Here is a 14,081-nt window from a genome sequence, read left to right as displayed (position 1 = left end):
AGCCACTGCACTCCAGCCTGGCGACAGAGCAAGACTTCGTCAAAAAAAAAAAAAAAAAAAAAAAGAAAAGAAAGAAATTATGGGATAAGGAGAATTTGACATCAGAGTCAAACTAACTTCATTAATTAGGTGGGATTACAATCTCCGAAGGCAGCCAGGATAGCAGGGCTGGGAGGACCAGACATCTTGCATGTTGCGGGGAATATGAGGTATCTCAGGGTGGAGAATATGAGCCATCTCAGAGTTGGGGGACTTGCCATCTGGGGAGGGGTATGGCCACCTCAGCCTGCTCCAAGTCACTCCTCTGAGCAGCCTCAACTAGGTAGCCAGGAGCCCCCCTGCAACCACGGATGCACATCCTCTCTGCATCCATCTGCCTGCCTGTCAGTCTGTACTACTCCCTCCCCAGGGTGCCCAGGCAGCCAAGGCCTTCGAGAGGAAAAAGAGTGGTCCCTGGTGAGGGGAGACCTTGGTGGGGGAGCCCGGGGTGGGCTGGGAAGGGAGTGGGACCTTCCCTCATGGCACAAGCCGCCTGTTGCCCTTCAGCTTCCCAGGCAGCCAAGCTCTTTCACATCTGTGTTCTCGAGTACCCTTCAACATTCCTATCAGGTGTGGAGCATTACAACGGATCCCGTTTACATGTGAGCAAACCAAGGCTCACAGGCACTCTGGGGCTGCCCTGGTGCCTCCCGCCATCAGGAGCCGGCCAGGCCTGGGCCGAGCAGTGCCAGTCTCCACCTCCCACAAGGGAGGGGCTTGCATCTTCAGGCCCAGTGTGGAGGCGGACAGGCCTGTGCCTGAGAGACCAGGGAGTGCATCAGGGACCCAGAAGCACCCCAGGGAGGGCTGCCCTGAGCAGGGCCCAGGGGCCAGGGACTGCGCCTCGCAAGCCTTTCCTGGGGCTGCAGAGACAGCCGGGTGGGTGGGATGTGTTGACAGAGAGCACCTGCTCTGCAGAAGGCTGGGTGAGGGATCCAGGTGGTCTTGGGTCCATCTGGGGCTGCCTGATGGGAAGGTAGAGATCCCCAACCAGAGCAGGCTCAGATGGCACTGGGCTCAGCCTGCACGGCCCCCAAGGCACCCCCAGCTGACCCCAGGGAGTCCAGGAGGCCAGAGCCAAGAGCTGGGCAGCAGGGGTTTCCCCTCCAGGGACCATTGGGGGGCAGCAGCCCCAGGTGCCAGCCCAGGACAGGGTGGAAAAACAGCTTCAGGTTGACCCCAGGGAGAGTGGAGGGCCAGCTGAGGCCAGCTTCCCACTGACCACTACATGATGCCAGAAGGCCCTTCTCAGGTCCCTGCCTCTGCCTGCAAAGGTGAGAGCCAGCCCCAGGGGCTCCAACGCCACACACGGCCTTTGGCCCACACGTACCTGAGATGGCCTGGACGGCCACGCGGAGGAAGCCCTTCACCTCGCCCTTCTCGCTGACGATGGCCACACGGTGCACCAGGGGAACGGGGTACAGCAGGTTGCTCAGGTACACAAAGGCCCTGGGGGGAAGTAGAGGCTGTGGTCATGGGCCACCCCTCCACATGTGTTCTGATGGCAGCGGTGGCAGCATGGCCTGGCTCACGACACAACACGGAGCTGCAAAGCAGAGGGAAGCCGCCGGACAGGACAGCCAGGGCCAGGACAGCAAGAGCGGGCGGGGACAGGCAGGGTGGGCACTCGGAGGAGACAGGAGGTGGAGCGACAGAGAGGAGGACGAGGAATGAGTCGCGGCGAGCAGAGGCACAGCCCAGTTGGGCCCGGACCTGGCTGCCTGAGAAGGGAGCACCCGAGGAGGGAGGTTTCAGCCTGCTTCAAGGAGGACGGGAGCCAGACCAGGACCCAGACCACACTGTGCTGCCCACCCTTTCACACTGGCACTGATGGCCAGCATTGCTCTGCCTCCTGCCCACTTCCCAGGGGTCCCTGGTGCTCACAGACCCCACAGAACCCCTTCCCTGAACAGAAACTCAGCAGGTGGGAGCTCCAAGATGAGTTGGCCAAGATGAGGCACCCCTAGTCCAGGGCCCAGGGAAGTGCTGAATGGAGCCCTGAGGACACCCCCAGGGCCATGGGGCAACCCAGAGCACCAAGAACCCTCCTTTCCCAGGACCAGCCTAGGCAGAGACCACGAGCAACTACGGTCGCCAGATAGTTGCTGCGTTCCCTGTGCTGACCAATATGTGGGCAGCTGGGAAGATGGAGAGGACCCTGGAAGACCCCACGCCACCCAGCCAGGGGGAAGGATACCCTGCTTCCTGCTCCAGGCAGGTGTGGCTCTGAGCACCGTGACCTCCGGCATGGGAAAGAGCTGTGCCTGGGGCCAATTCCAGAGCAGATACTGATGAGGGGTTGAGTGAGACTCAGTGGGCTGTGAATGTCCAACACCTCTCTCAGGTGGGCTCCTGACCTTGCTCCCTCCACCCCCTAACCTCCCTGACTTCCCTGCAGCAGCAAGTCGAAACCAGCAGCACCGTGGCCTCTCCTACTCATCAAATCCATCAGTTCCACCTCAAAAGTCTTCAAGAAGCCCCCTCAACTGTCCCATCACCGCCAGCCACCCTGCCATGGCCTCCACAGCAGCCAGAAAGGTCTCAAGGCACCCGTCAGACATCCTCCCATGCCTTTGGTGACACCCAAGCTCCTTGCAGGGGCGTTCATGCCCCATGTGGCCCTGGGGGTCCAGGCCCTGCCTCCCCATCACAGTCAAGCTCAGCCTTGTGGCCCAAGGTCCATGGACGCCCCGGGTATTTCTGCTCCCAATGCAGAAGCCCCACCCTCTATCTCATCGGCTGCCTCAACCCTCCTCAGAGGCCCCAGCATCCCAGCAAGTGTCAGGACTTTCCCCTTGGCCGTCTCGTTCATTCTGACTTTACACATCCCCATGGAACCTCCCTTGCTTTCTGAGTGGCTCTGCTAAACTGAGACCTGACCACTGCCCTCGCCGCAAAATGGCCCAGGCAAGGCTTGTAGTAGGAAAAGGGTTTCGCTGAGCTCCAGGGGCCTGAGAGTCTCCTCAGTCCTCCCTCCTGGGGTAAAAGAAGGCCCTGGTGGTTTCTTGGGCCCTCTCCCCAGCACAACACGCCCTCTGAAGATGCCCCCCAAGAAGTGAGTGCTCCACACCCATGGAGCCCATCAGGGAGGGACCTGTTACCCACAGGGCTGCAGGTGGCTCTGCCTAAGTGTTGGGGCTGGGGTTCCACTGCCCTGGGCCACCCACCCAGGTTATGTCCAGAAGCGCCCATGGAAACTCACCCTGGCCCTAGTCACGAGAGGACGTTGAGGCCCACAGGGTGGGGGTCCTACAGGCAGGGACTCACCAGCATCCCCTTGGGAGGGGGACGGCAATGCCTTCCCTCCCCAGGGCACCCCGGGCTCCTGGATGAGGGTCTCTGCTTGACAGTGGGGTTGGGAAAAGGGGCTACTACAAACTGAGCAAAGCTAAGATGTCCAGGAGTGGGGGTGGGGAGAGCCGGGACTTGGGCCACCAGACAGCACAGGCTCTTCCCAGTGGCTGGCGCATCACACTGGGGGAGACGTAAGGAGACCAGGCGAGACAGCCTACGCTGCTAGGCTCTGAGCCAGCGCCTGCTATCCAGCCCCCACCCACCCCACCCTTTCCCAGAGCCAGTGCCCACTGCAAAAATCCCAGGGTTGGAGGGCAGAAGGGCACTGAGGATGAAGAGACTGCCCCACCCCCACCCCACTCGGCAGGGAGCCCACAGGGCGGCCCTCAGAGAGGGGGCGGGACTGGGGACCACTCCACTGCGGGCCAGGTGAAGACACTCAGGCACAGGGTCCCTGAATCCATTGGCACAGCCTCACAGGAATGAGAGGCTATAGCTCTCCAGGGCCACCCAGACAGGGTCAGACACGACCTCTCGTACCCCAAAGACCCCTCGCCAGAGCTGCCTTCCCAGAAGCTTAGGGCAATTCCGCAGGGGCTGCTGGCAGTGAGCAGAGCCCTGGGCTCTGGGGCCATCCACATGTGCCACTCATGGCACCACAAAGGTGACCCACAAACCTGAGCTCCCCAGGACCACACCCAGAGGGAGGAGACTTCTGCACCTGAGTGAGGGAAGGGGCCACCCTCTCCCCACTCTTAGCTCTCAGGATCTCACCTGACCCCCTCCTCACCCTCCCCCACTGCCCTGAAAGGCCAGGTCCAAGGGGGTCTGAGGCCGTGCACAGACAGGTAAACTGAGGCAGGGGCCAGGCCCGTCCCAAGTCACATGGTGAGACTGCAGCAGGCAGGCCCCTTCCTGGCTGTCTCCACAGGGCCTCCCTGCTGAACAAATGCTGTGTGAAACTGACTCTGAGGGGACGCCTTCTGCCATGTTGCCAACCATGGGCTCAGGCACCAGCAGCACAGCACAGACGCGAGTGCCCCACAAATCAGACAGGGGCTGGGCTCAAGGAGGCCCAAGTCCCTCACAGCCCCAGGCTCAGATCATCCCACTGTGAAGCAACATGGCAGAAATCACAGCAGCCAGCATCTGTAGAGGCACCCGAGGGCCAAGCACCCGGGTGAGCACACAGGGACTTTTGTTCTTCTGTCTCCTGGGAGGCAGTGCACCCCCATCTCCTTGCCAGGGCACGTCCTAATAAACAGCCATCTCAACTCAACCAGCTGCACCCTTCTTTCTTGGAGATGCACAAAATCCACCCAGGGTCTCAGCACATTAGAACGATGAAGTATGGTACTTATACCCCATCGCACAGAGGAAAAGCCTGAGGCACAGAGATTAAGGAAGTGGCCAGGGCCTAGCAGCGAGGGCCTGCGTGGGACTCCTCTCCAGCTCAACTGTGTGAACACCAAGCTCCACCGCCTACTTCTAGGGCCAGGGCTGGCTTCCATGGGCACTTCCCCAGCCACTCTGAGTGGGCAATTCACCTGGGCACCTGCTTAGTTATCACAGCTGATTAATTCAGCAGATTGATTGTTTCATGCTTTTTCAGATTGTCCTCATGCTGGGAGCTGGGGGGACCCAGACACTGCAGCACCACAGACTGCTGCTGCTTTCAAACAGATGGGCAAGATGCAGCCCAGACTGTGCCCCAAAGGTGGGTACTGCTGGGGGTGGGGCCCCGAGGGACATCCAGGTGGAGGTTACACAATGAAAAGGGCTCCTGGGGTCCAAATGCTCCCCGATCTCTACTGCATCCTGTGAGCATCTTCATGGCACTGACCCAGGCCCCAGGCCACCAGGGAGACATGTGGATCTGGCTGTGGCTCTAGTGTCGGGTGTTCTCCTCTCCCCACCGCCCGTCCCAGTCTGCCTGGCTTGGTGATAGACTTGTTCAGCCAGAAGGGACCTCTGGGGCCCAGAATCCACTGCCCCAGTTGGCAGCACCAGCCTCAGGAAAGCTGTGAGCTGGGCCTGGAAGGTGCCCCCCACTCTGTGAAGAGACCATGCCAACCAATGCACCCGAAGTGTGAGGCAATGGGGCAGAGCGCTGGTGCCTGGCATCTTGGAGCCTGGCGTCTCTGCCCAGTGGAGATACCCTCCCAGGCGACAGGCCTGGGCAGGCCACGTCCCCCACCTGCCCTCCAGATGCCAGAAATAACCTGACATGTTGGGAGCCAGAACATAGCCCAGGCCTGTCCCTACCTGGCGCAGACACACCCAACGCACAGAGAGTGGCTCTCAGGATCTCAGGCCGAGAAACGCCATCCACAGCCATGCTGCAAATACCAAGATAGAGGGGCCCCAGCCCACCGAGAGCACCATGTGGGACCCAAGGGAGTGGCGTGGTCTTGCCAGCCCGGGGGGCAGGCACAGAGCTGACCCTGAGTAAAGCCCTTGAACCAAAGCAACATTTATTGACCCAGCCCTAGACACCTGTGCTCCCTTCCCAGCCCTGCTCCCCTCCCAAGGACCCTCATCCCAGGCAGTCAGCCTCTCGCCCTGCTCTCTCTGCAGCTCCTGTGCCCACCCACCCTTCCCGTGTTTCCTACCCCTCCTGTGCCAGGGGAAATCAGAGCTCCAGGCCCACTCCTGTTGGAATATAGGCAGTGGTCACCAACTCAACTGCCTCCCCAGGTCACCTGGTGCCCCAGACTGCCAGAGGCAGAGGCCCCTGGGGGCCGACCCTAGCCTTGAGTGAGGAGCCCCAGTGTGGAACACAGGAGGCCAGTGCTGGATGGGCCTTCTGCAGAGGCCGGGGTACCTTGAAGCAGACTGAAACCCAGCCCGAAAGAGGCGGCAGCAGAGGCAGACAGAGCGAGGGCTGAGTGTGGCGGGAGGGAGGGAGGAGGCAGGCGCTAACCACAGATTGGTGAGGTGCAAAGACGCATGCTGGGACCCAGGGAAGCCTTTCCAGAGGGGACAAGAGTGGGTGCCCCAATTTCGCTGAAGCTTTGGAGAGAGAGCCAGCAGCTACCAGAAGGTTACAGGAAAATCAACGAGGGGCCTTCCCAGGGCTGGGCCTGCACAGCTGCTGCGTGGGAGAAGCCAATTCTTGCCAAACCAAAAAGATCAAGATGATTCCAAATGGAGCCCTTCACAGACCACCCCGCAATATGGGGGCCAGGTCTCTCTTTGATGACTTTTGTTTGGTTTGGTAGTTTTATAAAATCTCAAATCCACAAAAGGGGAAAAAAATGTTGGAAGGACCCAGCTCTTTCTGGCTGAGACTGCGAGAGCCCCACCCCACTTCTCCTGAAGTCCTCGTCCCCCTGTGCGTCCTGATCCCTCACCTACCTGACACCCGGAGCCACTCCTGGGGCCCAGCAGGTACAGGGGCCTGGCCCTACAGCCCGGGGCTTTCTGAGAGAGGCCTGCATGGAACTGGTCTTGGGGTCCACTGCTCCCTCTTGGGCCCTGCAGAGTGGGAAGTACAGGCCCAGAGCATCTCGGAGGGAGGGTGCCACAAGTTTTTATCTGGTGGGCCAGCTTATCTCACCTTACAGCCTAGTAACACTCACGGAAAATTAATCAGAATAAATCCATGGCATGGGCCCATGGGGACCTGCTGTCTTCCAAGAGGGAGGGTGAGGCTTTCCTTCTACCATTTCCACCCAAGGACAGAGTAAAGCTCATGCAAACTCTGTGATCTGGGGCCACCCTTAGCCTTCAGCTGTCAGCACGGCTGCTCCAAGCTTAAGACTGCTGAAAACTTCCACTGGCCTAGCCCAGGGAAGCAATCTTAATCTCCAAAAAAGGTTGTTATTAAGAATTATCTTGTGACATTCGTATATGAAAAATATATAAATTTGGCTGTTTCCTGAGCTGACTTTCTGACTACAGCCAGGTTTCTAGATCTTTCCTTCACCTGACTTCCCTTCCATGATAACAGGAAGGCAGCTGGATTTGCCAAATCTGCTAGAAGGGTGGGACGCCTGCTCCCTGGGTCTGGGCTTCCCCAGCCTCCATTCTGTCTCCCAACCGTGGTCTCTCATCGATTTGGGCAACGTGATAACTAGTTTCTCTCTGCAAAGGGCACGTTCCGTGAGGGCACTGGGTCACATGTCCCCATCTCTGGCCATGACAACCTAGGAGGTCAGGAGGGATGCAGTCGTTCTCACCTTTAGACAGGCATGGTTTGCCCAGGCCCCACCGCTTCAGAGGGAGATGGGAGGGTGAGCAGTTGCCTCCCACTCCTAAAAGGAAGGCCTTCCCTGGCCTCAGGATGGCTGCCTCTGGGTTCAGCTCCTTTCCCCACAGAGAGTGGAGAACACTGAGAGCAGCCGGGAGCCTCTGTCTCTTCTGGAAGACAGCTGAGCTGGGGTGAGGCTGCCTGCGCTAGGACAGTGTTGATTCCCAGAAGAATGACAGAACGGGCATCCAGCTTGGGGGTGGCTGGCCCTCACCTATCAAATGCCCCTCGGGCCCTGCACTAGGACTTTCAGGGAGGAACTCGGCCATTGGGTGCCTGAGCCACCCTGGGGTTCCTACGGCCTCTCTGCAGAAATAGTCCCACCTGCCTGGGGCCACAGCTGCAAGCTCCGGGGTGCACTACTTCTTCTGTACCTGGAACCCGGACTCTTCCCTGCTGGCCCAAAGCGACCGTCTCCAGGATGGGTGAGCAGCCCCACTGCAAGGATGCAGGGCCCGGGGGCCCTTGGGGGCTCTCCTCAGGAGGCCAGCCCCTCCACCTGCCTCGCCTGCCCTGGGAGGGCCCGGGCCAGGCCCCAGCGGTCCATCTGTGCCCGCAGCAGTGCTCCTGTGCAAAAGAGCTGGGTCCTCCCCAGCATGCTCTCCTCGACCTCACCAACCTTCCTACTAAACTGAACAGGGGGGGCCGGTCGTAAAACGGGTCCCGGCCGTCGCACAGCTCGTGCTCCGGAAAGACGTCGTCCTCCAGGTCCTCCTCCTCCTCCTCCTCCTCCTCCTCCTCCCCCACGCTCTGCTCCTCGGCAGGCTCGGTGGCGTCGGAGTCGGGGCTCGAGAAGGTGGGGGAGGGGGTGAGAGCAGCCATGCGCTCGCTCATGCATGTGTTGAGAAGAGGGTAGCTGTTGCAGCCAGAGATGGCTGAACTGAGGTTAGTGCGACAAGACAGAGAGAAGTTAACACCAGCGACTCGCAGGGACGAACAGGGGCTGGGGCCGGGGCTGGGGGGAACTTCTGTTTAAAACCAAAACCAAACACACAGACCATCGAGAATGCTGCTTTAAAAGACAAGAGAACCAAAACTGTGCCCCCAGTCTTGGAAAGAAATCACATGTATGGCCAGCAGGAAGGTTCCGGAAAGTTCCGGAGGACACCTGCAGGTGGGACTGAGAACAGGGGTCTCGGCTGGGAGTGGCTGAGGCCATATGAGGACCTCGAGAGTTTGGCCCCTTTGAGGCCTCAGAATGCCACAGTCCTATGGGGTGAAGGGGGCTGGGTGCAGACCCCAGACTGGGAGACCAGGGAAGGAGGCAGTCGTCTCTAAGGCTTGTGACACAGCCCTGCCTCCATGTTCCCACCCTCAGGGCCACCAGGTGACCCGGAGAGTTTGCTTGGGAGCCTCACATATTCACACACATGGACGCATGGGTTCTGGTGGCTACAGCCCTGTAGTGGATTTGGGTGGCAGTGCCAAGACCCCATCCCACGTCCCCTGAAATAATAGGTCCTGTGGTGTGTGGAGAGGAATGGCTGGGAGGAACCTCAGGCCAGGGAGGACAGGGCTGGAAGTCTGGGGCTGGAAAAGCACCTGTCAGGGCCGCTCCTTGTGTCAGGCCAGGGCCCACTCCTACCCCCACTGCCAACTCTTTCTCTCAGTCTCTCATTCTCTCTCTCTCTGTCTCTCTCTCTCTCTCTCAGTCTCTCTCTCTGCCAAGGAAGGGAGGAGGTGCCCACCTGCCCACCAGCCGGAACCAGGGGAAGCGGTCATAGAAGGGGTCTCCGCCGGTCACCACGTTGTCACAGTCCTCGATGACACTGGAGGGCACCTCTGCAGCGCGGTCGTACATCTCCCGCATCAGGTCCAGGCGCTGCCTGCAGGGACGGCAGGGGTCAATGTGGACCCAGGCCCAGCATTCAGCAGTTGGCACTACACACCCTTATCTCCTGGGGATAATGGACTTAGCCCAGCTCTGGCCACAACATCCAGCTCAGGGTCATCAAGGTTCAGAGGGCTTGCTAGACAGACCCCCTCTGTGACCCTTGGAGCTGGTCAGCCACAGGTAACACACTCAGTTAAGCATGGAAGGTCACCAACAGCTCCTCCCAAACTCCCTCCAGGGGGTGGGCCGGGGAACAAGCAGTGGGGGGCTCGAGGGGCTGGCAGCACTGGGCTGCTGGAAAGTCGTCAGAGAGGCAGGAAGAGAACGCAAGTGAAGCTCAGAAAGGGGGATCAGGCCACAGAGGCCCAAGAGCTCAAGGAATAAAGGGCAAACTGGAGGTAGGGACATAGAAGATAGAGAAAATAGCCTAAAAATTATTATTACTGAGGGAGCACTCCCCTCAAATGTTGTGGAAGGAAAGAAAAGCAATCATTGTGCCCCTAGGTCTCAGGTATAAGAGAAACCACATCAACAGTGGCTGCCCGTCCTTCCAAAAGCTACGTAACCTGGGAGAACAGGGGAGAAGAGTGAGGAACGTGAGTGTGGGAGTGTACACTGCATATATATGCATATCTTCTTGAATGCTTATTAGTCTGTGTGTGTTTGCATGAATATGTATGTGTCCACGAGTACATTAGTCATATTTTTATTTTCTGTACTTGTGATGTTTTGATATTCTTGGGGGGCACTGCAGGCTGGGGAGAGCTGCCCAGGTCCTGCTAATTCCTAGAGACAGTCAGCAATCACCCCTGCCTTTCCTACACAAACCAACCAATCCCAAGTCTGTACCCCAGCCACCTCCTTTCTCTAACTTTTTCACACACCAGACCAATATTCCCCCTGGCCTAAATCACCCAGGGTCAGATACCTGACAACCAGGGACTATGCCCCAGAGCTCTGCAGAATTATTCAAACTAGCCAAGCCTAAGCAGTCTCCTTGCCCTGCCTGGCCTTTCCCACAACCCCAGGCTGTGGCCTGGGCCTTCTCCCACTCCTTTCTGCCTCCCGATGGGCCCTGGTGCCTCCCTATGTAGCCCTGCAGGGCGGGGCGTGCCATGCTCTGCTTTCCAGGGGCCTGTGAGTGACATTCAACTCCTCCACTGTTGGTGCTGACCTCACAGGGTGACTCAGTCACCCCCATAACTTAAGGCCTGGCTGGGCGCAGTGGCTCACACCTATAATGCTAGTACTTTCAGAGGCCAAGGTGCAAGGATTGGTTGAGGTCAGGAGTTAGAGGTCAGCCTGCACAACAGAGCGAGACCTCATTTCTACCACAAAAAGAAATAAAAAATTAGCTGGGTGTCATGGTGCACTCCACACCTGTGGTCCCAGCTACTTGGGAGGCTGAGGTGGAACAATCACTTGTGCCCAGGAGTTCGAGCTGCAGCGAGCTGTGATCACACCACTGCACTCCAGTCTGAGCAACAGAGCAAGGCCTTGTCTCTTAAAGAAAAAAAAAAAAAAAGTAAGGCTCAAGACAAATCAGAGTGAGCATGTGGGGACAGCAGAGGCCGAGCTTTAGGAAGGACACGAGCTCACAATGGGCACAAAGGGGCACAGCCCAGGCTTCCTCCTCGCCACACTCGCCTTAGCTCCTCCTCCACCTTCCACTGGGCTCACCTAAGGGATCCACCTCCCGGCAGCTTCCTGAATGGAGGAGCAAGGGGACACTCCTTCCGCCCCCCCCCCACCTCTCCCAGCCCCTCTGGGGAGCTACCCGTCAGGCCCTGCTCTACCCGCTCTGGGTGCTCCGCCAGCCTGTTCTGTCGGTGCCACAGCCTGCCCTCCCCTCCACTGCACCATCCTGACCCCTGTGGGCCTAGGGAGCATTCCCCTCATCTGTCCTTTCCTCTGAAAGAAAATACCCAAATCTATGTTTATGTATGATAGCTGCATTGGTAGTAAGAGAATGAGGATTCTACAAAGCTGAACTCTATCCACATTTTTCTTCTGATTTTAAAAAAATTGGAACAGGAGGAAAAGCGGTGTCTGCAGGTACTTGCCGTGAAGCCTGTGCCCACCACCGCTCCTGTGGCCTCAGCCCTGCCCAGGAGGACCCTCCCACCATCCACCCAGCAGCCCTCCAGCCACACCTGAGCTTCTCCAGCGTCCAGTAGTGGGTGGCCCCGTTCTTCTGGTCCTGGACCTCCACGGCCACAATAGTGCGGGGGAAGGGCCGCGTCTCTCGGTCTTTGGCGGCCTCTGGGGGCAGCAGGTCGGGTGGCAGAGGGGAGTAGAGTGTGTCCGTCAGGAGGACAAACTGGAATTGTACCTGTGATGGGGGAAGATGACCACTCATCAGCTCCTTGGGGGACAGGGCGCCAGGTCCCCAGAAAGGTTTCCTTCCCACCTTCTGGAGATTTCAGCTGCCTGCCCCACAATGGTTCACTGGAACCTTCCAGACAGCCGCCAGAGGGGACCACCTGCTTTCTGCCTGCCCACCTGGCCTCCGTCTCCCGTGAGCAGGGCAGCCAATTCCCACCTGGCCAGTCCTGGGCTCCCTCACCGCCCACCCTTCTGGGGGGCCCAGGTCAGGCAGGGCCGCCACGCCACCCCCAGGGCTGGCAGACAGCCAAGCGCTGAGTCCCAAGCAGCTGGCCCCATCATGAGTGAGGTGACGCACTCTCTCCAACAGGAAATGGTGCAGCCAGTGGGCAGCCCACCTTCTTTTTCAGCTCCACACTGATGGCATTGGCCTCCTTGAGGAAGATAGCGTTGCCCCACAGCAGGTCCCGCAGAGACGTAAACTGGTACCACTTCCACTTCCGGAAGGCCCAGAGTGCCAGCTCGCACTCCCGTTCCGTCCACTGGACTGTGGGGAGAGGTCACAGGTGGTCACTGCAGGAAGGCCACGACCCTGCCCACCATGCCCCACCCTCTGGAAGGTCCGTCCAGTCAGCCACTCCACGGGGCTGCCTAAGCTGACCCTGTGCCCTGTGCTCTGTGTACATCACGGCCGGGTGGTCATCAGGTAAAAAGATGGAAGGCCGGAAGGTTACTCCCCCTGTAGTCACTGAGGCTGGAGGTGGACGGGCCCCTCTCTCCCCAGGCTTCCTCCCGCTCTGGGCCTGGGCTGAGAGAGCTCTGTGCTTGGCCCCGCCGTTTCACACTGACGGTTTGGGTACACAAAAAGAAGAAACCGGCAGAGAGCTCTGTCACGGTGGGCAACATGAAAAGCTCTGCGTGCCCCAAAGGAGAGGCCGCCGTGAGCAGCCTTGTGAGTCAGGCTGAAGATGAGAGTGGCTGGGGAGCAACACTATCAATGACAGCCACATGCCATCCAGGGCCAGCAGTGGGGAGCAGGACCCACAGGAGAGGAGGCAGGAGGGCAGGCCAGGTCCTCCCAGGCAGTGCTGGCCCGTACACCCTCTCCCCGCCCATGCCCTGTCTGTCCACTGGGCCCTTGAGAGAAGGACAAGCAGGGACACAAGGAGGGACTTGTCCTTGTGCTGAGGCCCCACCTCTCCTCCCAACACAGCACTACGTGCCTTTGGCTGCCCCCAATCGGCGCGCCTGAGCTTTGCAGTGGGAGGGAGCCTCGCTGGGTAAATGAGGCCAAACAGGGGAAGAGGCCAAGGTCATGCCAGCACAAAGCTGCCAACCAGCTGGCCAGAGGCCGAGATGGGCACAAACCCCTCCCCACCTGCATGTGGGTCACCGCTGCCCACAGCTGCGGGATGTCAGCCGGGTTGGCCCCCCAAGCACATGCCCACTAAGGGAATCCTGAGGTGATGTGCACAGTGGACTCTTCCTCGGGGACCCCATGAGCCTTGTGGTCAGCAGGACGGGAAGAGTGGACGCCTATGAGCATGGTGAGCCCCTACCAGCCCCATTCCCCATTCCCCATCAACATCCAGACACTCCTGTCAGAGGCAACATGTATGTGCACACGTGTGTACGTGTGTGCACGTGAATGTGTGCCTGTGCGTACACACGCAAATGTGTGAGTGTGCAGAGTTGCTTGCTAGCTGTGGCACAGTCTCCCTGCTCCCCAAATCCTGGTTTCACAGGGCTTCCAGGGCAAGGGGGTCTCTCCCTAAAGAGATAGGTCCAGACCCCAGTGCAAAAGTACTGACCAGTGACCTCCAGGGAGGGGCCCAGGGCTGCCCACCTCCATGCTGAGACCCTCCTGACACAGCAGGTGCTGGCCCAGTGACCCCTCACCTTCATCCTCAGGCTCTTCTTCCTCCTCGTTCACCTCCGGATAGTACCTGGAGTCCATCTGCTTCTGCAGAGCCTCCAGCTTGCTCTCGTAGTCCTGCAGAAAGCAAGGCCTGTGACTCCACTACGGCCCTACCTGCCTGGGCCTCTCGCACTGTGCCTAGACAGTGGGCCTCACCACATCCCACCGTTTGGATGCAAGAAATGGGGCCAGGCAAGCAAGGAGTGGGGGCATGGGAGGACAGGCGTCCTCTGGTGTAGGTGGCAACTCGGCAGGGAGGGCAGGGCCACGTCACTCACCAGCCGCTGCTGCTCCAGCAGGTAAGTGGCCTCCTCCCGCTCGCGGCGGTACTGGTCCTCCAGTTCCTGGAGCCTGCAATGGAGCGTTGGGGTGAGCACGGGAGGGCAGGAGTGGCAGCAGGCAGACGGGGGTGTCCTCCG

At 59.4% G+C, this 14,081-nt stretch overlaps 1 protein-coding gene across 5 annotated transcripts in view; it reads right to left on the bottom strand.

The window, feature by feature from the left end:
• Window positions 1-14,081, bottom strand: part of KIF1A (kinesin family member 1A) — a 113,008-nt gene that overhangs the window by 37,360 nt on the left and 61,567 nt on the right. For 4 of the 5 annotated variants that reach the window (XM_030916630.1, XM_030916627.1, XM_030916628.1 and 1 more), the window contains 6 exons: window positions 13,941-14,013; window positions 13,644-13,737; window positions 12,143-12,291; window positions 11,573-11,751; window positions 9,274-9,411; window positions 1,370-1,488 (listed from right to left, as the gene is read on the bottom strand). In XM_030916630.1, coding sequence (XP_030772490.1) covers window positions 1,370-1,488; window positions 9,274-9,411; window positions 11,573-11,751; window positions 12,143-12,291; window positions 13,644-13,737; window positions 13,941-14,013 — 752 coding nt within the window. Of the gene's footprint in view, window positions 1-1,369; window positions 1,489-8,204; window positions 8,466-9,273; window positions 9,412-11,572; window positions 11,752-12,142; window positions 12,292-13,643; window positions 13,738-13,940; window positions 14,014-14,081 lie in introns of all 5 variants that reach the window. The other variant, XM_010377021.2, reaches the window with a different exon arrangement.

Source organism: Rhinopithecus roxellana, chromosome 14, assembly GCF_007565055.1.
Source record: "Rhinopithecus roxellana isolate Shanxi Qingling chromosome 14, ASM756505v1, whole genome shotgun sequence".
In the NCBI taxonomy this organism is placed as follows: domain Eukaryota; kingdom Metazoa; phylum Chordata; class Mammalia; order Primates; family Cercopithecidae; genus Rhinopithecus; species Rhinopithecus roxellana.
This window is presented reverse-complemented; position numbering and strand designations above follow the sequence as displayed.